Source organism: Carcharodon carcharias, chromosome 3 (genome assembly GCF_017639515.1).
Source record: "Carcharodon carcharias isolate sCarCar2 chromosome 3, sCarCar2.pri, whole genome shotgun sequence".
Classification (NCBI taxonomy): Eukaryota; Metazoa; Chordata; class Chondrichthyes; order Lamniformes; family Lamnidae; genus Carcharodon; species Carcharodon carcharias.
In genome coordinates, this window is record NC_054469.1 from 191,505,366 (window position 1) to 191,521,491 (window position 16,126).

Consider the following 16,126-nt stretch of genomic DNA (forward strand, 5'->3'; position numbering starts at 1 on the left):
ACATACAGAAGGTAATGATACTACAAGACTGCATGCCTAATAATGGAGTTTGAGCGAATGAAAAAGGAGCCCCTGAAAGCCCAGGAAGTAGCCCCTGCAAAATGAAGAGCCGTTAAATATATTTTGACCTCTGTTGTATTGCTTGTTTCTACAATGTTTATGTAAAGGGCTGCTACTCAATATTTTTTATTTCATTCATTTCTTGTAACTTTTTTGTACAGTTTTAGAAGTATGTATTTTACGTTGCTCTTGTTTTCATTATATTGTTTACGAGGGCCTGAATTTCATGGTGTGCCCGGCCTGAACGCACATGAAATTGTGCGAGATAATGTCTGGTGTGCGTCCCATCGTCATCGCGAATGCGAGCAATATTGAGGTCGGTGGGCATGCGCTGGATCCGGAGCCACGCCTACTGACAATTAAAGGGCCAATTAAGGCCATTAAAAAGCCGATTGTACTCGATTTTATGTTGCCCGTGCAATTTCATGCTAATCGCAGGGGCAAAATGGGCAGGCAGGCAGCCCGTTTTTAATGAAATGTCATCCAGGGGTGGCAAAAAAAGGGTCTGGAACATTGCTGTTGTGTGTAGTGCAGAGTTTAGGAGATAGTTTGCTGCTGGTTGCTTCATGAAACTTGAGAACTTTATCTCTGTTTTGAGCTTCAGTCTTTTCGTTGCTAACCTTCATTTTTGGGGTTAGTGGTGTCTCCAAGGCCCCTGGAGGATTTATACTATATGAGTCCTTACCGTCACCAGACAGCCTTCTGTTTATGTGGTAATGGGGATTGTGTACTGAACAGGTGGCACCTCCTCAGAGGAGGAAGAGAGGGGCAGAAAGGAGAGAAGACCGGGTGCCCATGGGCAGCATCCAAAGGAGTGACCTCTGGGAGGAGAGGTGCAAGGCCAGCAGGGAGTCCAAGGCAGAAGGGGCTGCAGAAGATGCCACTATCCAGGCAGCGATGCAGCTACCTCAACATGTCAGAAGTGTAGTGCCGAAGGAGGCTCCACTTTTCCAAGAAGACTGTGACCTCCATTTGCCAGATGATTGGGCCTGAGATCAGCTCCAACTGTGTGGGTGGACACCCCATGCCAGCGGCTCTGAATGTCACAGTGGCCCTCAACTTCTATGCATCCAGCTCTTTTGAGGGGTCAGTGGGGGATCTGTATGGAGTCTCCCAATCAGCTGTCCACAGTTGCGTCAAGCTGGTGACAGAAGCTCTGTTCAACCAGGTATTGACTTTCCTTCGTTTCCATACGGACGAGGCTGACCAGGCTGAGTGAGCCAGAGGCTTTGCAGCGATTGCTGGGTTCCCCCGCATCCAGGATGCTATTGACTGCACACATGTGGCAATCAAGGCGCCAGTGGGTCAGCTGGGTGCTGTTGTTAACAGGAAGGGATTCCACTCCATGAATTTGCAGATAGTGTGTGACCACAGGATGCAGGTTCTGCAAATCCGTGCAAGGTGTCCTGCCAGTTTCCATGACGCGTACTTCCTGAGATGCTCTGAAGTGCCGAGGCTCTTCAGTGCTTCAGCCTACTGGATAGATGGCTGCTGGGTGACAAGGGCTAATCCTTGACTCATCTTTGGCACCTGGAGCAGAGAACAGAACCAGAGCAGAGGTATAATAAGGAGTCATACCTCCACAAAGACAGTGAGTGAGAGGACCATAGGCCTGCAGAAGGTGAGATTCAGGTGCCTGGACCGTTCAAGAGGAGAACTACGATACCTTCCAGAGCATGTGTCTCTGTTAGTTGTTATATGCTGCGCTCTCCACAATCTGCTCTGGCAAAGGGGGACCCACTGGACGAGGAGGATCTTGAGGCCTCTCCACAGGCCACAGATGATGCTTTCAGTGGTGGATCAGAAGAGGACATGGGGAAGAACATGGTAAGGATGTGGAGGCAGACCTTTGGAATCTTCAGAGAGGCAGGGACACTAGAGAGGCCTTTATTCTATGCTCCTTCAGCTAGGCTACCAAGGCACTGCTTTCACCTCAAGCCAGGGGTGCTGCCTCATTACCAGATGTTTGAAATGACCCATTCCATTGAACCCAAAGTCCACTCAGTACCTGTGCAAAAAGTTTAGAGCCACTCACATCCAGCATGACATAGTGGCATGCCCTGCACCTACAAAACAAGTGAAGCATACTTAGGCCATTAACAGAAAAAATGTATATAACATTGACACTCTCAGAAAAGGAACATAACAATATAAAATGTTAATGGTCACACCAGTAAACAGATTAACAAAACATGGTGGAACAGAACATCACCTATGAAAAGTCCCTCTTAGGCTCGTGGTGCCATAAACTTGCGCTTGCAAGTGCTACATCTTGGTGACCCCCCCATTTAGTTGCAGCAGCATTGGAGGCAGCCTGCTGACTGTGCTGTCCTATTGGCCTTGATGACCTTGGCGGTCGTCCTCTGGCCAATGAAGCCTGTGCACGCCCAACTGAGAGGGAGAGTCCAGTGCCATGGCCGGGCATTCTTCAAATATTATGGCCTCATCAGATGCCACAGTCACTGGCAGAGGGGCAGAGGAGCTGATGCCGTCATCCAGAGCGTCCTGAGAGGAGACCCCCAGAGGCAACAAGCAGCTCGAGCGCCAACGTGAGGTTGGTCTGGACCTCCCTGCTTACCATTGACGGATAGGCACCTAGCAGAGATATTAGGTGCCTCATCCATCTCGTACATTGGCAAAAACCTTCTGAGGTCATTGCCTGTGTGAGGACTTGCAGGTCCGAGCATAACCCCAGGAACCCGTGATTCTGTTCCTGGAGCTGTATCTCCATGAGAGTCACCACCCTCTCAATGGAGGAAGCAGTGCACTTGATGTTGAGGGTCAATACAGTACTCATGCTCTGCATGGACTCCTCCATGATGACTCCAGAGGCTTGTCATCTGCCTTGGACTCAGCATAGTCCTGGTTTCCAGCAGTCCTCCGACTGCTGGTGTCCTGGGCACACTCTGCCTCCGCCGCCTCTTGAGAGTGTGCCATGCCCTCACCGTTGTGCACCGACATTGTAGCTGATGAGCTAATGCCCACCGAGGTGCTGGCATCTGCGCTGGTGCCTGTTGCAAAAAGGGGGTGTGATGCAGGTGCATCTGACGGCCACTGGCCCTCTGGCGTCAGGAGTGGCTCATTGAGGTCCTGCGCTCGTTGGCTGAATGACGAGTCTAGGGGAGAAAATCGACGTCATTAGTATTAGTCATTGCACTGTCACTGTGCATGCTAGGTGGGCTGGTGAGACAATGGAGATCTGCACTATGGTGCCATTGTCTTTTCAATGAAGAGTGGGAACTCCAGGTTTGAGGTTTCCATTACAGATGAGACAGCACAACAATGTTTACACACTCTGACACTCGTGCATCTGTGCACTGCATTGCACCTTCATCAGAGACCCCTGCCTCTCCACAACTGGTGGACCGAGTGGGTGACGGCACTCCGCCTCTAAGGCATCCATTTCGTACTTTGTCACTATAAGCAGGTTTGGGGGCCTCCGCCCATCCTTAAACTCTTATGGCTTCTATGTTATGGCTTCTCTTCTGAAAGGACAGAGGATTGTTGATTTGTCCATTTTCTACCAACAGCGCCATTGCAGCCAGGTCAACCCCACCCGAGGAACACCTTGCAGGGCACATCCAAGTCGTGGCCCTCAACCCTCAATCAGGCCAAGCAGTCAGAGCTCACTGCATTGGCCGGCACCGATATCATTGATAGTTGGCACTCAGACTCTTACATTCCTGAGTACTGTTGGGGGACAGGCATCCATTAACACTTCTCCACACAGATCCATGCCAACTCGGTACTCACCCTTGCCGAGTGCAGCAGATCGTTGAATCTTTTGCAGCACTGCACCCATGTGCACCGCACACCATGGCTGCTAACCTGGGCTGCCAACTCTGCCCATAATTTCTTGGTCAGGTGCGGTGGACTCCTCTTCCCACCCCAGGGGATGAGGATGTCCTCCCGCCTGGCACTGACCTCCTCCATGAGGATTCCCAGGCTCTCATCTGAGAACTGGGGAGCCGAGTACCCACAGGATGTACCCTCCAGCCTCGTGTGCCCAGCAGGTGCAGGTGCCATAACAACTCCAAAAGGATGTTTTGTCAAACAACTCCAAAGCTACAAAGTGTGCCCTGGTAGCCCTCAGGGAGCTGCCACTACTGCTCTTAAATGCTCCACCGGGTCACTATTGGACCCGGTGCTCCACAGAGCTGAGCAGCCCTTAATTTGCCACCCAGCACGAAACCTGATTGGAAACGCGATCTCGCCCAGGAGCGGATTATCCGTCTGCTTCTGGGCCCATTGGCGCACATTCCAAATGTGAAATTCAGGCCCAGATATTTTTTTTTTAATAATTGTTGAATTTACAATCAAAAGTGCAAATAAAATGCTTGTGTACTGAAGTGGGTCAGAAACCATGATTTTCTAAAATGCTGTTATTTCTTTTCATTTGCAGAGAATTCACTCGAAGCAGATTTGTGGCTGTTAAATAGTTGTACTGTGAAAAATCCAGCTGAAGACCACTTTAGAAACTCAATTAAGTAAGTACTATGAGGGAAATCTGATTGGCTCTGGCACTGAAATTTGTTGATATTTTGAGCTCCATCAGCATCTTAATTTTAGACAGTGTAATTTTTAATGTTAATTAAAGTTGGACAAAATAAGAGTGTTTTAGATTCGTGATTTCCAAATAGTAATTAAGTAATATAGCAATGTGGAAAAACAACTAAATCTTAAAACAAAAGTACCAGTATTAACCAGGTTTAATATCTATTAAATATTTGGTTCCTCATCCCTAACAGAGATGTTGGGTGGAATTTTATGGCCCTATTGTGTAGGTGGGGCTGTAAAATGTGACAATCTGTTCAAAAGTTCATTGCCAGACTGGAAAATCCCACCAGAAGTTGGGACTGTAAAATTCTGCCTGTTGTGGCTTGTATTAGATGCTGGAGTAGAAGAAAAATAACCAGATATTATGCAAAATGTGTTTAAAATTTTGCAATATTTAACTCAACTTTCTATTTGGAAACCTAGATTTATGAAGAAATTAGGGATTTTAATATTCTAACATTTGATTATCTTTCTTCCATACTCTGTATTTCAAAAGAATAATATACATAGAAAAACAAGCCTTTCCTTCTGAAGAGCATTCCAAGAAGTAGACCATTTACAGAGTTTTAAAACCTTAAACGTTTTTGCTGTTGTTAGAAATATTCTGCTATTGCTTAGTTCTTAAGATCGAAGCATTCCACTTGTTAACCTTTTTAGAATATTGGTATTTGAAAACCTAATTTGAATATCATTGGGCAAATAGGTTGCAAACTGTCCAAAGTCTCACTTCCATTTATACCTGGAGTGACTCAGCTAACACTCACTGCAGAAATATATCTAATGGTTTCAAGATTCTTTTTCTGTTTGCACTTGATGTGTGACTCAGCTTGAGCACACCCAGGTATGGATCTCTTATAACATTTTAGTGGTCTTGTTCACAATACCACTTAGATAAGATAATTCAGAGTCCCAGATAATAGAGTACTCAAAATGTATCCTTTTAAGATCAGGAGGATACCAGTGAGGTCATGTCTTGGACTGTAAATGGCACTGTTGTTTTGCTTTAATTGTAGGCACTGCTGGTTTATGCACAATTCATTCAAAGAACTGCCTCATTCTTTGCATTTGAATATGTGTTTGTAGTCTTTGACAAATCTCAGTTTTAGAGGAAATTTGAAAGCCCAATGGGTAATTTGCTTTACACAACTACTTATTGCTTTTGGTTCATTGCTATGAGAGGATCAGGCATGCTGCATTGTCAATTAACTAGTTTTATGTAAAGTTATGGTTTTTAACCACTTTCTGGTGTGTTGCTAAAACTTAGAATGATATACCCAGCTTGATTGTGATGTTTAGTGGATCCTGTCAGCCATGATGTAAGGGTGCTGATTTTCAAACTCTTAATACCAATATGTTACTATTGATGGTATAATAAGCCCAGTAATTCAGGAAGTATAGATGGACATTTTGTCTTTTCCATACCCTCCCTTCTCCCTTTGCCATTGGGTGCATTAATCAATCCATGCAGTGAAAAGTGCCTCCACAGTTAAAATGGCATATCAAGCTTCAACTAAAGCTTGAGGTTTGGAGTAAAATGGCAATAGTCTATTGCCTTCCTGTTGGGCATGATCAAATCATGAAGGCACTTGTTACCAAAACATATCATTACTGCTCATTAAATTTTCCTTGAGCTTTCTAATGGTATTCATAATGGGCATCAGCACTGTATGATCCTTTTTAGGACAAAATTGACAACCATAAAAGCCCTTAGGTAGGTAGCTACACCCTCTGGTCAACACTGATTTAGTCTGGTTTTTTTTTTTAAGGCTTGTATACAATGTTGCTATTTTTTTAAGAATGCTTGATCGACCTTGATGTGTTTGGTGCAGAATTGAAGTTATACTTTCACTTGAAAGGTCAGCCTGGCTTATCCCTACCATCTGCCAATTAAGCAACAAACTTTAAACATCTCAAAGTATTTAGCTCATTGTTTTCTTCATGGAGTAATTTTAACATAGATGGTTACAGCACAGAACTGTTGTCTATGATTCTAACTGGTCACTTTTTTTGTTGAGGAGGGAGGTAGGCGGGTGTGGGGAAATCAGAAGCAAGTCAGCTTTCCTTGTTAAACCCAGGCAGATTTATGGTTTTCAGGGTATCCTTGATTGAATATTAGCCTGGCTTATTATTGAAGCCTGAATTGGTAGATTTGACATGGAGGATTGGGAAAAACTAAAGTATATAACCTACCAACCCCCTTCCATACTGTTACTACTGTCCTGTAGCACTCTAGTGTATTTCTTAAGCTTAATACTTGAGAAAGAATGCTGTATTACTGGAGGTGCTGTCTTTTGCATGAGACGTTAAAACCAAAGCCCTGACTCTCTGTTCAGGTGGATGTAAAAGGCTCCATCTCTCTATTTAAAGAATAGTACTCTGAAGTTTTTCTTTGTGCCTTGGTCAACATTCACCCCCATACCTAACACACCTATAGACATTTGCATTTATATAATACAAAAGCAAAGTACTGCAGATGTTAGATATCTGAATTAAAAACATGTTACATTTTAAAAACCATGCGTTTATATACAGTGTCTTTACTGAAGTAAAATGTTCCAAGGTGCTTCACGGGAACATTCAAAACAAGATTTGACACTGAGCCGTATAAAGGGATATTAAGTCAGATGACCAAAAGTTTGATCAAAGAAGTAGGTTTTAAAGAGCATCTTGAAGGAAGAAATAGAGTTTGAGAAGTAATTCCAGAGTTTAAGGCTTAGGTAGGTGAAAGTGAGGCTGCTAATGATTGAACCATCTGTAAGAGGCCAGAATTAGAAGAGCATACAGATCTCAGAATTCAGGAGGGCTGAATGAGATTACAGAGGTAGGGAGGGGAGAGGCCATGAGAGATTTGAATTTAAGGAAGAGAATTTTATATTTGGCCTTGGTGATAGAGATTTGCTAAGGTCAGAAGCTCAGCTTGGGGTCAGGTTGTTTGCAACCTTGACGTCCAGTCAGGATCGGCTTCAGACAGTGGTCAGGGAGAGGGATGGAGTCTTTTGCCTAAGAAATGGAATTTGTGGTGGGTGTTGGAAATGATGGTTTTTAGTCTTCCTTGTATTTAATTGGTACAAATTTCTGCTTATCGAATACTGAATATCAGACAGCAGAATGAAGGTTGGGAGATGTTGAAGTAGCATTGGGTGTCATTAGTTGTCTTGTGTGAGATGATGTCTGTTTGGAAGTTATTGCCAAGGGGAAACAGGTAGATGACAAATAGGTGGTGGCAAAGGATAGATTCTTGAGGGACTTGAGAGGTAACGGTGTGGGAGTGGAAAGAGAATTCATTATAGGTGATTCCTCTGACTGGATAGTTAAGAATGGTACCAGGCAAGGGTAGTCCTACTCACCTCAATGGGGTAGATGCTTTGAAGGAGGATGGTGGGCCAGCTGCACCAAAGGCTGTAGATGGGCCGAGAAGTATCAGGAGAAAGAGTCTAGAATTCTCAGTCAAAAAGAAGGTAATTTGTGATTTTGATAAGAACTGTTTCAGTGCTGTGGCAGGTGTTCAAACATGTAGCTGTGGGAAAGATTGGTAGAAATTTGGGAGGCAACAACACACTCTAGGACTTTTGAGAGGAAAGCAAAGTTGGAGCTGGAGCGGCAGTTTGCAGGGACAGAGGTTCAAGGGTTGGTCTAAAAGTAGATTAATAGATTACTACTTTGCTGTTTGAGAGACTTTGTTGTGTGGAATTGGTTCCTATGTTTGCTAACTTGGCATTTCAGCAAAAATTCTTTGAGCTGTTAAAAATTCTGTGAATATTCAAAGTTATTTTTAAATGCAAGTTCCTAATTTCTAGCATCAACGGTAAACATAGAGCTTCATAGAGCAGAATTTAATGTCCACTCCCCCAGGCATCTTCCCTACTTTCCCTGATCAAGCTCCTGGGAAGGGTAGAGAGTGGAGGACAGCCTTCACCCTGGAGGCCACTTGAGCCTTTAAGTAGCGATTTAAAGGCTACTTAAGACTACCCAGCAAACTCTATTGGGTTTGCCTGCAGCCCAGTAGGTGGGATGCCTTGTTCTTGGGAACAGGTGCATTCAGGAGAATTTTTTTTTGTCTAGAATGCAGCAAGTCCAACGAGAGAGGGTTCACTTATGGACTTCATTTTAGGAAATGAAGCTGGGCTGATGTAAGGAGTGACAGTGGGAAAGCATTTTGGTGGTGGTGATCATAATTCAGTTAGTTTTAACATTGTTATGGAAAAGGACAAAGATAAGACAGGAGTTAAAGTTCTAAATTGGGGCAAGGCCAATTTTATTAAGCTGAAGAGTGATTAGCAAAAATGGACAGGAAACAGCTATTTGAAGCTAAATCAGTATCAGAACAGTGGGAGGCATTCAAAGGAAATATTCGAGGGATTCAGAGTAGACATGTTCCCACAAAGGAAAAGGGTGGGGTGGCCAAATCTAGAGCCCCTTGGATGTCAAGGAGCTTACAGGGTAAAAGAAAGCAGAAAAGGAAAGCTTATGTCAGATACCGAGAACTCAATACTACAGAAAGTCGAGAAGAGCATGGAAAGTGAAAGGAAATTAGGAAAACAAAGAGAGGGCATGAAAGAATATAGACAAGCAAAATTAAGGAGAACCCGAAGATATTTTATCAATACATTAAGAGTAAGAGGGTAACGAAGGAAAGAGTAGGGCCCATAAAAGATCAAAAAGATAACCTATGTGTGGAGGGTGTGGGTACAGTTATTAAATAGTACTTTGCATCTGTCTTCACAAAGGTTGGGGATAATATAGACAGTGTAGTTAAGGAGTGTGAAGTATTGGATGTGATAAACACAGGGAGGGAGGAAGTATCAAGAGGATTAGCATCCTTGAAAGTGGATAAATCACCAGGGCCGGATGAAATGTACTCCAGCCTGCTAAAAGAAGCCAGGGAGGACAGAATGGAAGGTCTGACCATGATTTTACAATCTTCATTGGATACAGGTGTGTTGCTGGAGGATTAGAAGTATGTTAATGTTGTACCTTTGTTAAAAGAAGGGAGCGAGGGATGGATTGAATAATTAAAGGCCAGTCAGTTCGATGTCGGTGGTGGGCAAATTATTGGAATCAATTCTGAGGGACAGGATAAACTGTCACTTAGGCACAGATTAATCAAGGACAGTCAGCATGGATTTGTTGAGGGGCGGTCGTGTCTGACTAATTTGATTGAATTTTTTTGAGGAAGTAACAAGGAGGATTGATGACAGTAGTCCAATTTTTGTGGCCTGCAGGATTTTAGCAAGGCTTTTGACAAGGTCCTACATGGCAGACTGGCTTAAAAAAAAACCCATGGGATCCAGGGGAATTTAGCTGTAGATTGTAGGAAGATATCAGTGGACTGGTCAGATGGGTAGAAAAGTAGTTAATGGAATTCAACCCAGAGTAGTGTGAGATGATACATTTGGAGAGGTCAAACAAGGCAAAGGAATGCACAATAAATAAGAGGATTTTGAGACGAGTGGAAGAAGTGAGAGCCCTTGGAATGAATGTCCACAGATCCCTGAATGTAGCAGGATAGGTCGATAAGGTGGTAAACAAGGCATATGGAATTCTTTCATTTATTAGCTGAGGTATAGAATATAGGAGCATGGAGGTTATGCTGGAACTGTGTAAAACATTAGTTAGGCCACAACTTGAGTACTCTGCGCAGTTCTGGTCACCTCATTACAGAAAGGTTGTAATTGCATTAGAGAGTGTACAGAGGAGATTTACGAGGATGCTGCTAGGACTGGAAAATTGAAGTTATGAGGAAAGATTGGATAGGCTGAGGCTGTTCTCCTTGGAACAGAGGAAGCTGTGGGGAGATTTGATTGAAGCGTACAAAATTGTGAGAGAGTGTGGATGGGAATGGCCCATTTACTTTAGCAGAGAGGTCAGTTATTAGGGGGCTTTGATTTAAAGTGATTAGTAGCAGGATTAGAGTGGAGATGAGGAAAAATGTTTTCACCCAGAGGGTTACAGGGGTCTGGAACTCACTGCCTGAAAGGGTAGTAGAGGCGAAAACCCTCAACACATTTAAAAGGTGTCTAGATATACACTTGAAGTATCATAACCTGCAGGGCTATGGACCAAATGCTGGGAAATGGGATTAGGCTGGGTGGCTCATTTTTTGCCCGGCACAGACACGATGAGCTAAGTGGCCTCTTTCTGTGCCATAAACCACCTATGAAACTATGATTATGTTAGTGTTACAAGATACAACTGCAAGAGCAGATTTTCGGCACTTGGGGGACTGAAAACTAAGAGGCTTCGACTGAATGTCGAGCCCTACATGAGACTGAAGCTTGGAACCTCAACTTGGAACCAGACATCACCTCATTGGTGTTTCATTAAAAGCTAGGGTTGCCAACTGAGATTGAATCTATTTCTGGAGTTCATCACAATACTTGCTCCCATGTTCCAGCCGTTAGTCGGCTGACACATTCATCCTTGCAATGTACTGCCCTCTTAACGCCAATTGGAAAGCAAAAAAACTCATTACCTTGCTGTCAGCCAAACAACCTTTTTTCCCATTTTCAATAGTTTTATATCTGGTATAAAGAAATGCTTGAAGAAAATTAGAAAAAAAGATTTTCTTTTTTAATGACCTATTATTTTTCTCCAGGATTACACACACCAGTGCCCTGGAGATTGATCTTCAATTCCTGGAGACTCCAGGCCAATCCTGGAGGGTTGGCAACCCTATTAAAAGCAGCTCCATTTTCATTAATTCTGATGAGCTTTTTTTGCAGTGACAAGTGAAAGCAGGTGAGATAGGATAGGTTGGTGGTCCATGGAGTCATTTGCCCCGCCTAGTGGTCTGTACAGCATGAAGTTTCAGAGCCATTGAACTATATTAATGTTGATTAACTGGCCTGTAGCATATTCTAAAATTAAAATGAAGTTTCTACTAGGGATAGTTGACCACTAATTAAATTTTGTTCACGTATATTTTAGATCAAGTGAATTTGATCTAATAAGTAGATGTACACTATTACAATGGGGAAAGTCTTAGTTTGGTTTACATTCTCGGATGTTTTTCAGTTACACATGACTTGTGAAAAACAGCTGTGAGGTTTGCAAAACCCTTCTTGCTTTCACTTTACAATGGGGTAATTTGATTATGGTCTGTACTCTTAAGATATTTTCCCATGCAAATCATTAAAATGCTCTGATTGAGACGCTTTCTTTTGAGCTCAGAGAACTCTCATATTTGCATAAAAACTGTCAGGTTAAGCTTGAAACTGCTTTGCATTTTTATTATTTTGCTTTCATCTGGGCAGGATATTAGATTGATGTGTGCTTTTGATGTTAACAGTCACTCAGTCATTTGGGTTGGGCTCTCTAAATGAATTTATAACTCATAAGGAACTAATGAAGGCTATTGAATCTTCACATTGGTGTGTGGCTGACATTTTTCTGGTCTCAAGCTATGATTTTGCCGTTGTCCAAAAATGTAAAGGGATGAAATGATAGTAACAGAATGATAGAAAAACAAAACAACTTCTGCATTTCAGCAGTCAAAATTGACTTCTCTCTTGCAATTCATCAACAAAGCCTTGGCAGCATTAAAAATGAAAGAAAATGCAATTCCTTTTTAGTTTTTGCCTCTTTCTGGAATGTGCCTTTGGCATTGTCTTCACCCCATTGACAATTTTCTGAACTATTAATTAAGTTCTTAAGCTTTGCTTGACATGAGTTTGTTTGCTTTTAATTACTTCAATATTTTAGGGCTAGATCCAATACAAATTTCACTAATTTTCATGTGTTGCACATCAAATTTATGCAAGATCAGCTGTTCCATTACTCATTTGTAAAAACTTGCTGAATCATATTGTTAGGTTGCAAGTGTCAGAGGTACCATTGTGGAAGGAGAGAAATGCTGTCTTTTTTCCATTCTCCCTATTCACCAACAACAGACCATTTTGGAAAATAACTCAGTTTCTTTACTGAAATGTTGCTATCTACTCAAACTTTGGTTATTTTTTGTCGTGTATTCATTCAATAACCTTGTAAATTCTGATTTTGCACAATCAAACCCTCACTTCCAACTTCAATGCCATGGTCCATACTAAAACCAAGACTGTCTTTCTAGCTGGCTGCTACACTGGTATAGCCCATGTTTTTGCTTCCTTAAGTCTGAGGTATGCACACTTAAGTGGATATGTTGGACAACTGGTTTGGCCATTATCTACCAGATCTGGCTAGACCATTTAAAGCACTATCCTGCTCTCATCCAATCTGAATGACAAAGAAATCCATGAATGATGCAATGTTCTCCACTTGCCTGGATGAGTGCAGCTCCAATAACATTCATGAAGCTTGAACCACTCAGGACAAGGCAGCCCGCTTGATTGGCTCATTTTAATAAATTATTTTAGTAAATCTCTTGTGCACCCTCCCCAAAGCCTTGATATACTTCCTAAAATTCCCAGAATTGGTCAAAATGCTCCAGCTGTGGCGAACTAGTGTTTTATATAGGTATAGCATAATTATTGGCTTTTGAACTCATTCTCTATTTATTAAGTTCAGGTTCCCATATGGTTTATTAATTGCTTTGAAGATGGTCCTGCTCTCATCTTCCAGAACTGCTCACTATTCTAGGGTCACCCTGGAATGCAATAGTAATGCCTGGATGCTTTTCTCTACTGCAAATGGTTTTCTTAAGCCCTTCTCCCTATCTCTTCCACCTGCACCTCCAACAACAAGTGCAAGGAGCTCATTTAAAAAAAAATTGTCCACAGAATGTGGGCATTGCTGGCTCGACCAGCATTTATGTCCCATTCCCAATTGATCTCGGGAAGGTGGTGGTGAGCCGCCTTCTTGAACTGCTGCAGGTCATGTGGTGTAGATACACCCACAATGCTGTGAGAAAGGGAGTTCAAGGATTTTGACCCAAGGACAGTGAAGGAACGGCGATACAGTTCCCAGTATGGATGGTGTGTGGCTTGGAGGGTACTTGCAGGTGGTGGTGTTCCCATTCAATTACCACCTTTGTCCTAGGTGGTAGAGGTTGCGAGTTTGAAAGGTGCTGTTAAAGGAGTCTTGGTGAGTTGCTGCAGTGCACCTTGTAGATGGTACTTGCTGCTGCCACTGTGCATCAATGGTGGAGGGAGCAAATGTTGAAGGTGGTGGATGGGAAGCCAATCAAGCGGGCTGCCTTGTCCTGAGTGGTTCAAGCTTCATGAATGTTATTGGAGCTGTACTCATCCAGGCAAGTGGAGAGCATTGCATCATTCGCGGATTTCTTTGTCATTCAGATTGATACCATCTGATCAACTGCCTCTGCCACTTCCCTCCCTTCCAGTACCTCACCTTCTCCTGTCTATCCACGTAACTGTTATTGCTCATTTTAATAAATCATTTTAGTAAATCTCTTGTGCACCCTCCCTAAAGCCTTGATATACTTCCTAAAATTCCCAGAATTGGTCAAAATGCTCCAGCTGTGGCGAACTAGTGTTTTATATAGGTATAGCATAATTATTAGCTTTTGAACTCATTCTCTATTTATTAAGTTCAGGTTCCCATATGGTTTATTAATTGCTTTGAAGATGGCAGATTAGGTCAACAAAGCTTTGTGCATATGCACTGTCTCTCACTTTGTGTACTCTCTTTAAAATTGTACCATTTAGCTTAACTCTCTTCATTCTTCCTATCAAAATGTATCACTTCCCTTTTCTGTGTTGAATTTCATCTATGTGTCTGTCCATTCCACCAGCCTATGTCCATGTTCTCTTGGCCAAGAGAACATGGACATCAGTTTTTGGAATGGACAGACACATAGATGAAATTCAACACAGGGAAGTGATACATTTCTCACTTCCTCATTTGTTTACCATGCTTGCAAATTTTATGTCATCTGCAAATCTCAAAATTGTGCTCTGTATCCCCAAGACTAAGTCATTAACCATTTGTTAAAAGCAGTAGTGGTCCTTGTACTGAATCCTGTGGAATACCTACTGTATACCATCCTCCAAACCAAAAAACAAGGATTCACCTCAATTTTGTTTCCATGCTGTTAACATCCCTTTATCCCATGAACTTCCATTTTGTTAACAAGCCAAATATGGGGTATTTTATCAGATGCCTTTTGAAAGTTTAAATGCACATCATCTACTGTGCTGCTATCATCTACCCTGTTACCCCATCAAAAAATGTGATCAAATTTAATTAAATTAGTCAAACACAATTTAAGTGGGCAAAAAGTTGGCAGATGGAGTATAATGTGAAGTTGTCCATTTTGGTGGGAAGAACAGAAAAGCAGAATATTTTTTAAATAAAAAAGATACTGCATAATGCTGTGGTACAGAGGGATCTGGGTGTCCTTGTACATGAATCAAAAAAAAGTTAGTATGCAGATACAGTAAGTAATTAGGAGGGCAAGTGGAATGTTAAACTTAAGTGGGGTGAAGTATTAAAGTATAGGAATCTTGGTGCAACTGTACAGGATATTGGTGAGACTGCACTCAATACTGTGTAGTTTTGGTCTCCTTATCTAAGGAAGAATATACTTGCATTGGAGGCAGTTCTGGATTTCCAGGTAATTCTGTTTTTGTTTTGTTTTGGATTTCCAGCATCCGCAGTTTTTTTGTTTTTATCTCACATTCACTAGGTTGATTCCTGGAATGAAGGGTTTGTCTTATGAGGAAAGGTTAAGCAGGTTGGGCCTGTACTCATTAATGTCTAGAAGAATTAGAGGTGATCTTTTGAAATATATAAGATGCCTAGGAGGTTTGGGTAGATGCTGAAACAATATTTTCCCACAAGGGGGAATCAGGAACAAGGCAGATAGTTTCAAAATAAGGGGTCTCCCTCTTAAGACACAGGGTCTTAATCTTTACCCCGAGGGTTGTGGAGGCAGGGTCATTGAATATATTTAAGGCTGAGTTCGGCAGATTTTTGATCTACAAGGGAGTTAAGGGCTGTGGGGGGACAAGAAGGAAAATGGAACTAAGGCCACAATCAAATCAGCGATGATTTATTTAATGGCAAAGCAGTTTCCAGGGACCAAATGATTAACTTCTGCTCCTATTTCTGATGTTATACAATTTGCGCTTAACAGTGCTGTGCTGGCTATCTTTTATTAGTCCATGCTTGTTCAAGGGGCAGTTAATTTTCTCCTGGATTATTTTTTCTAAAAGCTTTCCCAGGACCGATGTTGAATTGATTGGTGGCTTATAGTTGCCAGGTTTATCCTTCTCTTTTTGAGCATGGGTGTAATGTTTGTGATCCGCCTGCCCTTTGGTACCTCCCTGTGTTCGTGGAGGATTGGAAGATTATAGCCAGTACCTCTGCAATTTTTTGCCCTCGTTTCCCTCAGCAACCTGGGATGCTCTCCATCTGGACCAGATGACTTATCTAGATTAAGTAACACCAGCTTTTCTGGTACCGCTACTTCCAGTTTTGTCTCATCTAATATCATGGCAACCTCCTTGTTTACTGTAACTTTGGCAAAGTCCTCATTTAGTACTCCAGCCATGCGTTTTGCCTCCACCAATATACCTTAATTTTGGTCCCTAATCGGCTGCAGCAGTCATTT

The 16,126-nt window shown here is 42.4% G+C and overlaps 1 protein-coding gene across 5 annotated transcripts in view; it reads left to right on the forward strand.

Annotated features, from left to right (window-relative positions):
• Positions 1 to 16,126, forward strand: part of cdkal1 (CDK5 regulatory subunit associated protein 1-like 1) — a 923,378-nt gene that overhangs the window by 91,902 nt on the left and 815,350 nt on the right. For all 5 annotated transcript variants that reach the window (XM_041184180.1, XM_041184181.1, XM_041184178.1 and 2 more), the window contains one exon: positions 4,463 to 4,547. In XM_041184180.1, the coding sequence (XP_041040114.1) occupies positions 4,463 to 4,547 (85 nt within the window). The remainder of the gene's footprint in view (positions 1 to 4,462; positions 4,548 to 16,126) is intronic.